Source organism: Macrobrachium rosenbergii, chromosome 51 (assembly GCF_040412425.1).
Source record: "Macrobrachium rosenbergii isolate ZJJX-2024 chromosome 51, ASM4041242v1, whole genome shotgun sequence".
Taxonomy (NCBI): Eukaryota; Metazoa; Arthropoda; class Malacostraca; order Decapoda; family Palaemonidae; genus Macrobrachium; species Macrobrachium rosenbergii.
Genome location: NC_089791.1, coordinates 36,689,824 through 36,706,044, shown reverse-complemented (window position 1 = coordinate 36,706,044; position 16,221 = coordinate 36,689,824). Strand labels below are relative to the sequence as shown.

The window sequence follows — 16,221 nt, the reverse complement described above, 5'->3', positions numbered from 1 at the left end:
TCGTTACCTGCGAGCCGCTCACGCCACCCCCGACCGCCTCCCTCTGCCTCAGCCGTCGTCGACGCAATTGCAAGTCAGGATTCTGCCATATCTCCCTTGGCCGATGAACTACAAGAGCCGCGACGGATCATGGGTGAAACCGCACGGAACACTCCTGCGTCAGCTGTCGCATCAGCAGGCCCAGGTGGTACTCCGTGCCGCCCTCCGGTCGCGGGCCCTCCGCTTCCCCGGCCGAGGACGACTGTCCCATTAAGAAAGACTCGAGGCGAAATTACCACGGGCGTGGGACATTCCAGGTAATTTACAAAGAGCTCTAGAGCTCCCATGGCACCTGTGCCACCATTTCATTTTCGAAGGTCTTGGCACCCCTAATCCAGAAGGGGATGTCAGACCCTCCTCTATCTTCTTCCGTTCCTCAGGAACTGCTATCTCTTACCATCCTCTACTAATCTTCCTTAAATTATCACAAAGAGGCAATTAAATACTGGGATACCATTCCCCACACAATGTATAAATCATTAAGAATAACAGAGTGAGAAGTGGCACGCCCTTGCGCGCCCATACCTTGGCACCGGGCGTGCGTGTCAACCTCTGAAGGAGTCGCGCCCTTCAGGTGCACTTTCCTCGCCCTGGGACTGAAGTGATAGTCCGGGCCGTAATTTATAGGCGTAGGACGATAGATTCCCCTAACACAATAAAACCTCACTCTTTTCCCTTAGCTCTTCTGCCAATATCATTTACTTTCTTTTAGTCATTTAGTTATCTTTATTTTAATGAATCGCGAGTCATAAACTCTTGCCCTTGTGATTTAAATGCCCTTTCGTAAGCTCTGAGAGACGATGTCCCGCCTTTCATATGCGGTCAAGGTTTCATGCGTAATGTCTTGTAATTTTTCCTTTATTATTATCCCTTTTCCCCTTCCATTTCCTTCCAAGATCTCTGTTTGTCCTACCCCATCTTTTGTCTGCTCGCCGTCATAACATTGAGTAGGCAGGTGGATGTATAAAGTGTAGCGTAGTTTAAGGTTAGCGAATTAAAACCTCGCGAATACTCGCCCGCATACGGCTGTCAAAATCCGTGTGGGGCCGGCTAAACAAAGTACGTTAAAACGAAGATAAATTATCAATGCGAATATGTATAGTCATTACAGTATCGCGTAAAGGGATGTCATTTACAAAAGTAAACGCTGTTTTTTCATTTACAGCCTCTTCAAGGCAGATTGTACTAACCGCATGCATTTTATCTAAAATTAAGTAACCGTGTATTTTAATTCTTGAACAATAACCATTTCTTTTCATTTGTTGGCCATGGCCTCCATATACGACAGTCCTATAATCTTAATTAATTCACGTTGTTCAGTCACTTTATAAAGTTACAGTGGGTAACCAAATCTAAAGTAATTATTCTTTTGCAAGTGTTTAAATCACTTTTGCGTTCTGTTAACAAAAATTGTCCCAATGTGTTATTAAAGTAATGTCTCAGCTTCATAAAACCATAGGAGTAAGTTCATTGCAAGGCAGAATGTAGAGTAACAATAGCGTTGCCGCTCATTCTTGAATATCGATGTACACCCGAAGGAGGTATGTATGTACATTTTCGTATGGGGAGGTATTATGATTGCAAATTCGCTAGCAAATTGCCTCCTCCCCCCTCCTTTGTTGTTGTTGTGTTTCATTTACTGCTGTCGGCCGATCGATAGACCATCTGTCTATCGACTTAAAAGTAAGGGTTTAAGATTAAGGCGCTCCATTTTTGATAAAGATCTTTCCTTCGAGGCAAAAGTAATCTGGCTTGGGCGTTTTTCTCCTATAGGCCAAAACCTCCCCTGCGGGCAGCAGTGCAATGAGTCAAACATCTGTGATGGACGCCCCTGCCCCAGGGAGGGATAAAGGCAAAAGCCCCAGGTCTCATTTTGCGGGCTGGAAGATATGGGTGAACTTGTGAAGACGTCCTCAACACCTGGCCCCATCGATGCCCTTTATCCTAACCACGTGGCCCTTTCAAAGTATACTTCTCCTCGTGCCCCTCGACCGTATTCCTCGAGCCCACGCCATTGCAGGTTTCAGTCCCCCATCGCCTTGCCGTTTTACGGCTTGAAGCCCTTGCATCTCACCACGTGGAAGAAACTTGTCCCTCCGAAATCGCAAGTCATCCACGGACCGCCTTCTACGCGCCCTCGGAAAATCTGCTGAGGTAAAGTGCCTGGAAGAGCCCCATTTCAGTCACGCTTTTGTCTCGTAATATTTTCTTAAAAGGAATGCCAGAAATCTCCCTTGTCTAATGTCCGTGCGCCTCTTGCATCAGCGGTATTAATTCTTTATTACTCCTTTGGCACCCTCAGTGCAGCCTCCAATTCATTATTCTTTTGTCTATTTTCATTACTGGCGTATAATGTGCATATCTCTCATTTCAGAGGATTCTATTTCGTGGAAGCTTCTCCGGACTGTGTCACAAGTCCCCCAGTTTCATTCAATCCAGTAGGAGTCTCCTTCAGGATAGTAATCTACTTGAGTTCCTCTTTCCCGTACTGATATCATTTATGTAAATACACTCCTTTAAATTTGCCCACGTGTTTTACGTAATATTTCCCTCAGTAACCAGAGCCCTATGCTCATATGAAATTCTCCTTTGTTTTCCCCTCTTTTTACGTTTTCCCGTACCCACGAAGTCAGAATCCAAGGCTAAATTACCAAATTGTTGCTACCTGTCTCACAGAATATATTTCAAACTAAAACCACAGGAAAAACAATAAATATATATATATATATATATATATATATATATATATATATATATAATATATATATATATATATATATATATATATATATATATATATACATATATATATACATATATATATATATACATATATATATATATATACATATATATATATATATATATATATATATATATATATATAATATATATATATATATAAGCATAAGCATTAAGCTACAAAATGTCCTTTAATATCCAATTCGCCCTACCTCAGAAATAATATACTTTCATATTTGTTAACCGAAGGGGAATTTTGCAGTTGATAAGTTCGTCGTCTCAAGGCTCTGAAACCACGGAAGACAAGAACTCAACACTAGATGACGTGACGTGATAAAATTCACTCGTTTATATATATATTATATATATATATATATATATATATATATATATATATATATATATATATATATATATATATATATATTATACAATCTGTTAACAACCCTAAGAAAAATAATGAAGAAATTTCAAAAGCTAACTTAAAAAAGAATGGGATCCACCGATTGCATCGAATGAGAGCCTCGAGCAGGGCCCCCAAAAATAAAGAATGCTGCCGCTTAATGATAATGACGATGAAAGTCAGTAGGTCCGAGCGCATCCTCGACCTTCAAACTGGTTACTGTCTTTACGAAGGCGGAACAGTAATCATTTCGCAACCAAGAAGCTAGAAGACAACAAAATGAAGTGCACTGGTTATGCAAATGGCCTTCCACAAAACACGAAACTGTGAGAGACGTGTGGCTAAGATGGGGTATCAACATCCTCCTGCATTCCTATGTTGGGTAATCTGGATTATGGCGACATCCTTATAGGCAGCGGCTGCACAGCATCCAAACGTAGCCTTCACGCCCATTGCCCTGGCGTCCCATCTCTCATAAATCATTCTTCACCCCTCTAATTACAGCATGAATATATAAATAACTTACTTTACAATAATTTCGTTGCATTTGATACGATCGATTTATTTTGGCTATCTGCTTCTTTCTAATCACCGAAACACACCGAGTTGTTGGTGAACGAAAGGTCTGCTGTTTGAAACCCTAGAATGTCGTCAGTACAACACAATCCCTTTACCGAAACTGTTTGGGAAAAGACTGAAAATTCACTCCTCCAGTAATCATATCGTCGCTTGGCCCCCTTGCGATCCTTGGCACACTAACCCTGAAGAACGCCGTCTCAGCGGTGATTTCTTCATCAGGGGTCATCAAGGGAAGGTTCGCTTGCTTAACCGTCTGGTGCCGTCCCTTCGTTAAGTGGCGATTTAATTCAGTGAACCACTAATTACACAACAATAAAAACAGCAACCCACATATCAAAAATATATGCGCGTTATACAGATAAAAAATAAGACGTAGCTGCAGAAGATGTGTGCAATGCATAATTAAGCGGGGTATATTTATTTTTAACAACTTGTAATCGTTTCATCAAGATGATGATGATGATGACGTTATCACTTGCTAGCTGAATTATTTTTGGTTCGGTTTTTTCAAGCCGCGATGCTGCAATACTGTTGGCAATCCCCTACTTTCTCATGCCGACGAGGTTGCGACTGTTTACTTATGCCAACGCTGGCGATGAACAAAAGCAAACACACTCGAGCTGACAAGATGAAGCACATTAGAAACAGGTTGCTGTCTATCAAAATGCCTGGAGACTGATTCACCTTCTCAATGCTGTGAAGAACCCACTTCGTGATAACCATCAGTTTTAACTTTATGGGCGTTGTGTTATTTCTGATGATTTGTTTTTTTCTTTACATTATTTTCTGACCATTCAAAGTAGATCTATTCTAAGGCGACGAGAGAATTCCTCGAGGTGCCATGGCTGGCGAGACGATTACTATGCAAGAAGAGGGAATTAATAAGTGGCGGAATGAGGATATGAGGGCTTTAGTGAAGTAAAAAAAATTCGTGGGGTGCAATTAGAGAAGAGAAGATAATGAACAAGTATACAGCAGATGGAGAGGGTAATTAAGTGGAAAAAAAAGAGAGCATAATAGAAATACAGCAAAAACTGTGAGCGAGACCTTAAGGAAAGAAAGAAACAAGTAAAAAACGCGGCCAAGTCTCTTTGGCACAATCGAGTTTTCTGTACAGCGGCTACAGCGTATAATCAAGGCCACCGAAAATGGATCTATCTTTCGGTGTTCTCGCTATAATGCTGTATGAGCCGCGGCCCATGAAACTTTAACCGCGGCCAGGTGGTGGCCTGTCCCATATCGTTGCCAGAAGCATGATTATGGCTAACTTTAACCTTAAATAAAATAAAAACTACTGAGGTTAGAGGGCTGCAGTTTGGTATGTTTGATGACTTGAGGGTGGATGATCAACATACCAATTTGCAGCCCTCTAGCCTCAGCAGTTTTTTAAAGATCTGAGGGCGGACAGACAAGGACCGGCACAATAGTTTTCTTTTACAGAAAACTATAAAGGCATCTTTCAGAATACCAGAAGCTGATGGTGCCTGAATTGAATGCAATCGCGCATTAGTGGAATAAAGTATTTTAAAGATTTGTTGAATAAAAAAAACAAAAGGTTGTTTGTTGAAGACGGGAGTTTACTGGATTTGAAGTGAGATGCCGTGGAGCCATTACACAGTAGGACTGACTAGGGTTTACAAGGTATGTCTTGCTAAGGAAAGGTTCCGAAGGAATGGATGAGAGGCAAACTTCTCTCTCACACATACTCTTTAGATATAACATATACTGAGATGAAATAATGGCATTATTAAACAACAACATAAGAAATCTGGGACAAACACTGGGGAGGCGATCCCCACAAACAAAAAAATAAGAGCTGTAGAAGCAAACCTCCAGAAAAAATAAAAATACAGAAAAATAAATTTAATTAAAAAAAAAAATAAAATAAAATAAAAATATGACTCTGGCAACCTCTGGCGTGGTTGAGAAACCCACAAGTTAATGTCACTGACCCCAAAAATAGGAAAAATTCCAAAAAAAAAGAATAAATAAATAAATGTTTACTTATGTAGAAACCGGAAGGTAAACAAACGAAAATAGTGACATCTTGCGCTATTCCAATGTAACAAATACTGAAATCCAAGGAAGTATGGACAATTTATAATCTATAAAAGTTCTTTCATCAAGTCCAAAAAGGAATTAGTTGCCGAAACCCTAACATACACAACAATGACTCCTGGATTGTTTAACGATCGTTATGTTTCGTCACCAGGCTCTATTCTCCCACTCTCCAACGACTCGACCAAGCAAGCGCCATAATGCTAACCACCTAGACCCAGAGAATACCACTTCACCCTCGTAAAGATTACTACATGTTCTCTGGTCTGCTGGACGTGTGCTTACTCGTAACCACTACGCAGAATTAGCAGGAAACTCGACAACGCTGTTCCTCAGAGAAACCAGCAATAAAGGTGATTCTTACGGAAGCTCTACTGAGAAAGCGACCTTAATTGAGCTTGGCAACACCTTCACACAGCAGCAGAACTTCACAAAAATTGCACTTTCGAGAACTCAGCTATTTCGTGGTAAACAGATCACACGATATCGATCCCAGTGCATCTTAATGAATGAGGCTCTTTCTTCCGTGAGGAGGAAACTAGGCAGGAACATTAACTAACCAAGGAGCACACACAAGTAATTTTCACTTTTCGCAATCTGGACACTCACTCGTACCGGACGACTGTTGTCAAATTCTGAGCAATCACCAATAAAATCACAGTGCGCATTTAAATACGTGCAGGAGGTCTAGGTGAAAATATGTTTATTAATAAAAAATTATATTTTACTTATTCGTCTCAAAGCATAAGCCCTGTTAAAAGGATGTATATGTACTCCACTGCCCGCAAATTATGGAGGACAGTAAAGCAGTTCTTGAAGGAACAGACGTCAAACAAGACCCACAGCCCAGCAAGATCTTTGAAATCATTGTGGATGGCGTCTGCAACCTCACAACTGCAACCGTGAATTTATCTGAATTCATCTAGGCCCTTAATTTCAGTCAATGAAAGAACACTCATGCACAAGGCTTCTTTATGTCGTTAACAGTATAATTCATAATTCAACTACATAACACCATATCAGTCCTAAACTATCATCTAATTTGTGCCTAATTAACGTTTGTAATTAAATTACGCTCTCTCTCTCTCTCTCTCTCTCTCTCTCTCTCTCTCTCTCTCTCTCTCTCTCTCTCTCTCTCTCTGTGCACTGTGAGAGTAAAGATTGTGCCATTATGGATTATGACATAAGGGTGAAAACTCTGAAAACCTCATTCATTGCAGTCTAAACAGATGAGAAAAAGGAGAAGAAAAGAAAGAAAAGAAAGCTCTGAGAGAGAGAAATCTAACCAATACTAAATACTAATCAATGTCTCAAGTATCAAATCAATATACTGCATAGACACCAAATATACTTCGCTAGCCTTAACTAAGAGATTACATACATTCTTACTACACATCTAGACAAATCGAAAATACCTAAGACAGTCAGTAATACCAGCATTTTCACCTAATATTTTACTATCATTTCCTGAAAACCTGAACTAAAGATGAGAATGAAAAGTATATTTATCACACCTGTTATGGAAAAAGAGAACCTCGACTGTATATTGGAAAAACTAAATTGTAGTTGAATGAAGCGCTTCCAGAACTTATCAAGTAAATCTTTGCTAAAAATGGATAACAAAACAGTCGTCAGTCACACAGCGTAATATCGCTTGCCAGAGGCAAACTCCAACGCAGGATACGACGTTTGACTGCTTATTTAAACATGCAACTTTCCGTTTTACCAGAAGTAGCGTTCATACTTATGACAAAACATACCGTTCGGTTTGCATACATTTGCCAAAGCAGCAGGAGGTTCCTGCGATATCTTTAATCTTTTCCACATGAACAAACACTGCCTGCTTGCCGTAATCTATGATAGGCTATCTTATTTCCAACAGTCACAATTTTTTTTTATCAAAGGATTAAAAGATTTCTTCAACTTATTCCACTGGAATCGCCGATTCTTGGTGATAATGTTTGCTCTCACGTATATTCTATTCACAGGACGTAAAAACAATACCTGATGTTGTTGCTAACTAAATAACTACGCCAAAAAAATAAATAAATACAGTGGTACAATTATTGTCTTATTTCCGCATATAGCTCAAAATATCTCTCTCACTATCTAGGGAAGCCGACCCCCTAGCCTATACAAGTCGAAAACCATTTATGTCTTCATATTACTACTTCTAAATTTCTGACTCACATCATGATCGAACCCAGGTCTTTCAATTGAAAGACGAGACCGCTGCCAACCAGCCCACACATGTCTTCCACACGTAACTGTGTTGATTATTTCTATTATTTTACTTCTATATACCAAAATATGTTAAAAAATAAGCTTTTTTTAACTCAACTTTCAAAAGCCCTTATAGGCCAATATCTGCATAATCCACAGCCATTTTTATTTTCTGCAAACTGCATTTCAACAGAAAACTAAAATATAAATGAACAAACAGATACTAAAGTATCGAAAAACAAGTTTTACAATATTTGGATTTCCCACACAACAGGTCAATTTCCCCTAATTCTATCTAAATTTATTAGCTAAATAAAATCTAACGCCAATACATAACAAATCTACAAGATTTATATAAAAGTAGCGATACGAAAAATAATAAAAAATGAATATCGATACAAAACGATTATTCAAAACTTCAACAACATACCGATTTTCCATTTCAGGAATAACCAAACACCCTCCAAAAATAAAATGAAATTACATAGTGCACACAGTATGCAAGTTTAATCAGAGTATTAAGACAAAAAAAAAATAAGTCTTTCATTAAAAAAAAATTGGAAAAATGCCGGTTTCTTTACACTGTCGGTTTACTCGTCAAAAGTTAGAAGGCACCTTACTTTCATTTTCTATAGGACACCGAATCATAATGAAAACTTTAACAGCATCAATACTTACCATTTTTGCCCTTGTAATTCAAATTCCGCGCTCTTTGCACTGAAACATAAAAGAAACCAAGTTAATACAAGTTAAGCAATAGAGAACATTAATTATACTATTCCAGCTGTGTTAAAAAAATGTCATAAAAAATTTGTAGAGCAAAATTAATTCTTTCAACATCTTACCACGAGATGTTGATAAAAATAAAAATAAAACTCGTACGGTAGACACGCACGCACACTCGGGCGCGCGCACACACCACACACACACACACACACACACACACACACACACACACACACACACACACACACACATTTGTATATATATATATATATACTGTAGATATATACATATATATGTTATATATGTATACTATGTAGATATACATATATACTACAGTATATATACATATATACAATAACTTAATTCTGCTAGTGACGGGGAAGCACAATAAAGATACAATCAGATACAATCAAACTGTCATTAATATTTGAAATTAAATTCTTTGAATTCAACATACCACGCAATGATGCTTAAGTACCTATTAAACTTAAAATATGTATTGCATTTAAAAATAATGCTAAACCAGAAAATCTATAACTAACCCTTTGGCTCACATACGAAACTGATCCAACCCAAAAGCCTATTACAGTATGATGCCCAGTCAGGTCATTTCTGGGCAATATTCAATTAATTTTCCATTTTTTCTATTACTGCTTTGCTTTTTATCATACCGCAATAAAATCAAGCGTTCTCCTTTCATATGACAACCAGAATAAGTATCATAGCATGGATAGTAATTTCACGGACAGCATTCAAAGTTTTAAAATCGACTGTCACAGCTATGCTCGGGACAGAAAGGACTTGCAATGGCCTAGTGACTGATATGATTATAGAAAATCTTTAGCAGACCTGTTAACATGGGTGTCAAAGTACTGTAATTCAATAACTGGCTACTTTTGGTAATATCTAAACCAGTGGTTCTCAACCTAACGTCAGCAATTTCAAGTACATTCGTTAATTCAATAACTAATGGCTACAGTCTACACTCTAGTTAGACTCCCTAGGCTTATCATTATTTTGTAATTTACCTCCTCCTGCCCCTCGAAACTCCTTCTCTTTCTCTTTTTTTTTTTTTATTTTCCTCCTAACAGGGAATTTTACTCATAGATGGCAAGGGGGCATGGAGGAAGGACCAGCTCTTAGAGGCGTGGTAATAAAAAGGTTGAGAACCACTGATCTAAACAAACTTCTTATCACCTTACACTTAAACTGACCACTAATCAAGATGTCATTCAGTATATTTCTTCATGCTCTTCCATCCACAACTTCATCAGAAGTATATCAGAAGGGCTTAATGTACTGTAAATCCAATACACAGCCTAACTGTCATAGATTTTGGGGTTATGAAAGGAAGGATGCTGGAGTTCGTGTCTTTATTTCTGGCAAGCTCAAAAACCTGGAAAACTTACATTTATTTTTAATCAACCCTTCAGAAACTACTGCAAGCAATCCTAGAGACTAGAGGAAGAGGTCAAAGAACTGAGTGGAGTTACACAGAAAAGGGAAGAATGATAGATGAGACAAGAAAATGCAACAGTGAAAAATGAGGATAAAACTAATGCCCAGGCTGTAAAAGGGGATAGGTGCTAAGGGGTTTAAAGGGTAAATGTATTATACTAAGTCACCATTCAGAGGTGCTCTCACAGTTGGTAAACTATGTAACTGGAGACTCAATAGTAAGGGAACATTCCGATAATTTTGAAAACAAAACTAAACAGAAGAGGAAAGTGACAAACTCCTGGTTGTAAAGCTACAAAAGTCATACAGGAAATCGGAAAAGGCGATTAGACACAGGCAAGCTTGTGAACCAGATTCCTGTGACACATAAGCTCGTGAGTCCAGTTGTACACCACAACCACATTCACGTGTTCCTTCAAATCCAAAGGTATCACCATCTTTCTTTAAAAAAAAAGCAATATACATGAGAGGCCCAGCAAGGTTTTTTGTGGTGGGCAACCTTCTGGACCACCTTCTTACATCTCTTAGCAATTCACAGACTATGAGAGTGAAGGTGTGGATGAGGAGAAAACGAAAAGATGCATTCGCTTCTTTAAACGTTTTCCACCGAGTAGCTCCTAATTCTTCCAACACCACCTTGAACAAAGTTGTGGCAGGCGTCCCAACAGGAATGGGAATTACAACAGAGCACAATGTCAAAGCATGGACTCCAGCTGGAACAAAAGGCCATCCAGGAACTGCCAAAATGTCATCAGCACCTGTGTGATTCATTAGACACCCAGCAGAAGACTGAGCAACGAGTGCAGACTGGTCATCAACCATCCTCTCCTAATCGCTAAAAAGACTATAGCCCAAAGAGAATATCAAAAAATAAACCCAGAGGATGAAGCAGAGGTCATGGCAGAAGCCAATCCAAGAAGAGATGTACTCTAAATGAGCAAGAAGGAGCATTTAGCTTCTGATGACACCATCAGTCTTCTTGGAGTTTATCTTCTAGTCTCAAACTTCTCCCATTACACAGACCAACTAGCACACGCCTATCATGGCAAATTCTTAGAACACACAAAACCCTGAAAATAACAAAATGAGTGAGGGTCAACATTCAGGGGTGACATGAAGTGCCAACACACACACACACACACACGTAAGGCATCATTGCTGTTCACATTTCACCCAGGCAAAACTAGCGCTCCTCATTCTTACCACAAACACCAAAGTTAGAAGAAAGCCAGTCTTCAACCAACAAGGGCAATCCTGGTTTGGCATTTCCACAGCCACACATGCAAGTAGTCCTTCCAGTAATACAACCAAAGGAAATGTGAGGGTTAACAGTCAGGCAAGCAGGTGGGGCCCCTACCCCCTTATTTACTTGATGCTATTTGACAACCTTATTAACAAGTTTCAATGACCACACCAGCTTGTGCAGAGATATTTTCAACATGAAATATGGTTTATATCCCCAAACAAACAAATATTTACTTCTTACCAGTTACATGGACCATATATTTTTCCTACTAGCCCTCTTGGATTTTATGAATTTTTTACCATTCCAACCATTTTTATTCGTGTACACTTGACCTACCAATATTGAATACTGCTGGGGGAAAATCTAGGGTGACATAGGATTTTTGGGTGGAGGAAAGCACAATTCAGTGAACTGAACTAACAGAAATGGTAAGAGGTGCACATAGTATCTCAGTACCAATTATTACCTAGTACTGTAACAATCTCTAAGCAAATTCAAAGCACAAAGATCTGTCAAGGGCAATTACAGGGATATATCTGAATCTAAAGGCAGTGTCAGACTTATGGCTCCAAGAGCAATTAACTTGATGTGTTGTCCTACAGAGGCATTATTAGACCACACACACTTAACCACTTGTGTTTTCCAAGCGGCTGGAAAATATGTGGATCTAAACGTAACTTCCCCCATCACAGTCACTACTTCGTAAACAAGGAGACAACATAAAAGGCTGGCTAGACTAGGCTGATAATTTTCTTTTTAGGTACAGGAACATCATTTGAAAATGATGATGAAATAACTACTTATGAAAGTAATTCTGACTTATTCTGACAAAAATTATGCTTCCAAGAATGCTTAAATCTCTTAAAAGTGGGTATATGCTTACTGTGAGGTTGTTCAGGCTTTTTTTTTTTTTTTTACTTACCTAAAGGCTAAAATGTATTTCTAAGAGAAGTGAAAAATACCATGAAAATATTTCAGTCAAAAAAACACTTCCCCTTTAAACTGAATATTAGCATAAGTGCCTGCTCAATTATTTGTTTAAGATATAACAACACTCAACAAGTGTGACAAATTAACAAGTTTTGCTGGAGTCGCATGAATGATGCTATTTTAAACTATGTATTATGCTGAGTCCTACATGACCAGGGATGGGGTGGGGTTAGCGAATCCAACAACTTATCCTGACATAGAGCAATGATAATCATAACCCCTTGACATATACACCTTTACATTTACTACTTTTGTGCTTAACAAGACCAATCATCAAGTTAAGTAAAGGTACTGTAGTTTATTAAATTACGAATAAGGGAGCCCAAGTCTTCAACATTAGGCTAAGACTTCCTGCAAGTTTTTGAAAATCACATTTTGGTGCTGGATTTGCACAGTTTGGTGATATTTGATAACTAATCAAGAGATTAGTAATTTTTTTTTTTTAACATAAGACTACGATATTTTTTTGTCCAGTTAACAGGATATGTTGATTGTAATCCCTTACAAGGTACAGTACATATTACAACAACATTAGCAAACGAAGTGAAAAGTTTTTCTTATATTTCTTTCTTTCCTTTAAAATATCTCTAATCCCTTTCCAAGATTTCTTCATTTCCAGTTAAATCTTTGAGTAAACTATATACGGTTTTGTCATTTTTATGTATATGCATATATCTTCCCTTCCACACAAAAGATCAATTAGACTTGTTCACGAACCCTTCACTGTTACTTAACACTGTGACACCCAACCCGTACCTAACAATTACATCATGAAAAAAAATTGCACAAGTGCTACTGTGTGTGACAAACACCTAACACTTCAAATACCTTTAAAAAATTACCCACTCATCCCTCATACACCATAAAAAAAACTGCAAAAATTACAATTAATTTACCCATTGCAATACTGAATTCCCTGTTGGCAAGAAATTAAAGTGCAAGATCTTTTATTACCATAAGTGAAGCATTTGATGTCTCAAGGTAAGCTATTCTACAATTTTTGCCTGATAGATATTTGATGTGATATGGACAATCAAGACACTCATAAGTATTTTAGACATGAATGTTAAGTACACCTATTACAGGCCCTATTTCTCGAATGATGGGGACTCCAGATGGGGAAACCCACAACCTAGCTCAAGTTGGGTCTGAGTATTGTGCATCTCTGTTACTCCCACCATTTTAGTTCTCCCCCAACTCAAAAACACTTGTGTCCCACTGTGATCTGGAACCATTATAGTTGGATAAGTGAAGTTTCACAATGGATCTCACTGTGATCTAGGACCATTGTTGCTGAATAACGGGGAGGGGTTGTAATGGTCCTACTGTAATCTGGGATCCCGGTTAAAAGTTACTGGTATTTCAGGTTTCAGTTCTTCACCCCCTACCACAGAACCCCCACTGCCTACAAAGCCAGTAATTTCTCATTGCCCTGGATATGGGGGTGTTGCAATGGGTTAGCATACACAAGGATTTGCAACAGAAATGTTAAATTGTCAAAAGAAACACAACCATACTACTGCCACAGACATTTTTTTCAATAGTTTCATTTGGTGGTTCAAATGATTCTGGATTTTATTTAGTTCACAAACCACTGGTTTCTTTGTTTTGCTACTTCTTTCCTGTCTCCTAAAAATTCAGTAGTTAGGCCTAGAGATTTTCATGTAAAAACCAATACCAGAAAAACAGTAAAATACAACAGAAAAACCATACTTCAATGGGGATATATCCTAACATAACCCAGGGCTCCAGATCCTAACCTGATTGACAACTTTGACCAAACTTGAACCTGAGGACCTAGTGATTTTATGGTAATACTATGAAACTAATATTTTATCAACATGGAACTCACTATCTGAAATAGTTGAATGATGGTCATTTTTAGCATTTTTCCCACAATAAATATGATGGGCAAGTGGATAACAAGTTGCATATTTACCAGTGAAAATACATCAATCAGTGGTGTTTTTACATTGTTCCATAACTTTATGCACACAGCATATCTTTATGACTGTAATCTAGAAGTGTTTTATTTGGTTTAAAAGTTCCACAAAAAAACTGCTTCTGCAATCTTTTTTAGTTCTGGTGTAATGTTACAGTAGGTATGTTTTTTTCTCAATGAAAACTTCACAACTTCTCCTGGGCAGAGAGTGATGTTATCTGACTCCTCCCAGTTTTCAAGAGCTGATACATGAAGTTTAACAATGGCTGGCTTAACTGTAAGAGCTGCAGACAGCCAAGGGGCACTAACCTTACTCATTTTATAAGACAACTCTTTCCGCCTGGAAGTGCCACAATCCCTTCTATTACTGAATTGAAAGACAGGGACTGAGATAAATGTGTGCCATCTGGATGTGCTTCCCAATCTTGAGGTAAGAAACATGCTGTGTGCAATGCTAAGATCGCAACAGTGTCTTCACTAACCAGTTTGGTTAAATCAGACACTGATCTGATGTCCTACACCAGGTTAGGTTAAGAAATGTTAGGTTAGAATGTATTCCTGTATTTAACTTCTTTATCCTTTATAATTGGTTTTGTGGCAAATGTCAATTACAGCCATGAACAATGTGTTTTTTTTTACTGTTTATCTTGTGATTTATGCATTTATGGCCAATGCCTTTGGTGCAATTCACTCAACTCTAAGTAATCCCCATTAAAACCCTGGTTCCCAAATTGGGTTCCCCATAATTTTTACATATAGGAATGGGGAAGCACAAATGGGGGGACTGCAATTAATTAAACGTAAGAATGTACAGATGAGAAAATATGAATCATGTAGTGAGAATAAAAGTATATCCTACAGTTCATTGCAGACTGGGGGTATAAATTATCTCATAAATGGCCGAAAATATCGAAAATCTTGATAGAATTTGGGAGGGTGGGCAATGACCCACCCCGGCCAAGTCAGGGCACAATGCCCAAGGTTAGGTTACATTAAGGGTGAGTTAGGTTACGGTGCATTAAGTTTTGTGCACATTCTCAGCAAAAACCATACTCAAAATCCCCAGTCTGCAATAGCTCAATATCCTTGTGTTAAACTGAAGACTAAAAATTTTGCGTTTTTTGTACTGAAGAAAATATGTAACCTAATTTTTTCCACCTTGAACCAAAGTTGATTAAATACCATTTGGTTGTTCATGACGGTTGCGTAAACAAACGCAGACTTAAATAGGTTAGTTAGCCTAACTCTGAAAGCACCACTTGTACTGTACAATAAATCATGGCGTTGTGACACTTATTTAGGGGCCCACACCCCCACCCCCGCGACCTACCCAACATACCAAAAACAAGAGTCAGAAATATCTTATAAATTTGCCTATTAACAGCAGCACAATGTACAACAATAAGCAAAAAGACCGTACAGCAATCATGAATATTTTAAAAATACGATAAAAACAGGCGAATACGGAGTTACGTTATCTTGATGAATAAAGGGAAAAACTTTCGACGGTCAGGTAGTCTAAATAACTGTACCTGCGAGGTTTCACAGGTGAGAAAACCTTCCAGTTTTGACCTTATTCCACAAACTGGCTTCTACTTACCGGTAACTTGGATGTGAGTTGGTTGCCACATTTTATAACCATCCAAATAATGGCAGTAAATATCCCCGACATAAAACTATCCAAGAAATTAACACGGCGCAAGTCTCACACTAACGACAAAACCAAATCATTACGTCTCAACTCGAACACGTTCTGTCACATACTGACGTTCAAGCCAGCTGCCACACCTGGCAGCGTTCAGCAACCAGTCTCGT

The 16,221-nt window shown here is 38.4% G+C and overlaps 1 protein-coding gene across 6 annotated transcripts in view; it reads right to left on the bottom strand.

Annotated features, from left to right (window-relative positions):
- Rip11 (Rab11 interacting protein) overlaps positions 1-16,221 on the bottom strand; it is a 140,176-nt gene extending 123,955 nt beyond the window's left edge. For 4 of the 6 annotated variants that reach the window (XM_067095311.1, XM_067095313.1, XM_067095308.1 and 1 more), the window contains exons 1-2: positions 16,007-16,221; positions 8,723-8,761 (exon numbers count right to left, since the gene is read on the bottom strand). In XM_067095311.1, coding sequence (XP_066951412.1) covers positions 8,723-8,761; positions 16,007-16,037 — 70 coding nt within the window. In that variant the 5' untranslated portion in view covers positions 16,038-16,221. The remainder of the gene's footprint in view (positions 1-8,722; positions 8,762-16,006) is intronic. The other 2 variants (XM_067095312.1, XM_067095309.1) reach the window with 1 other exon arrangement.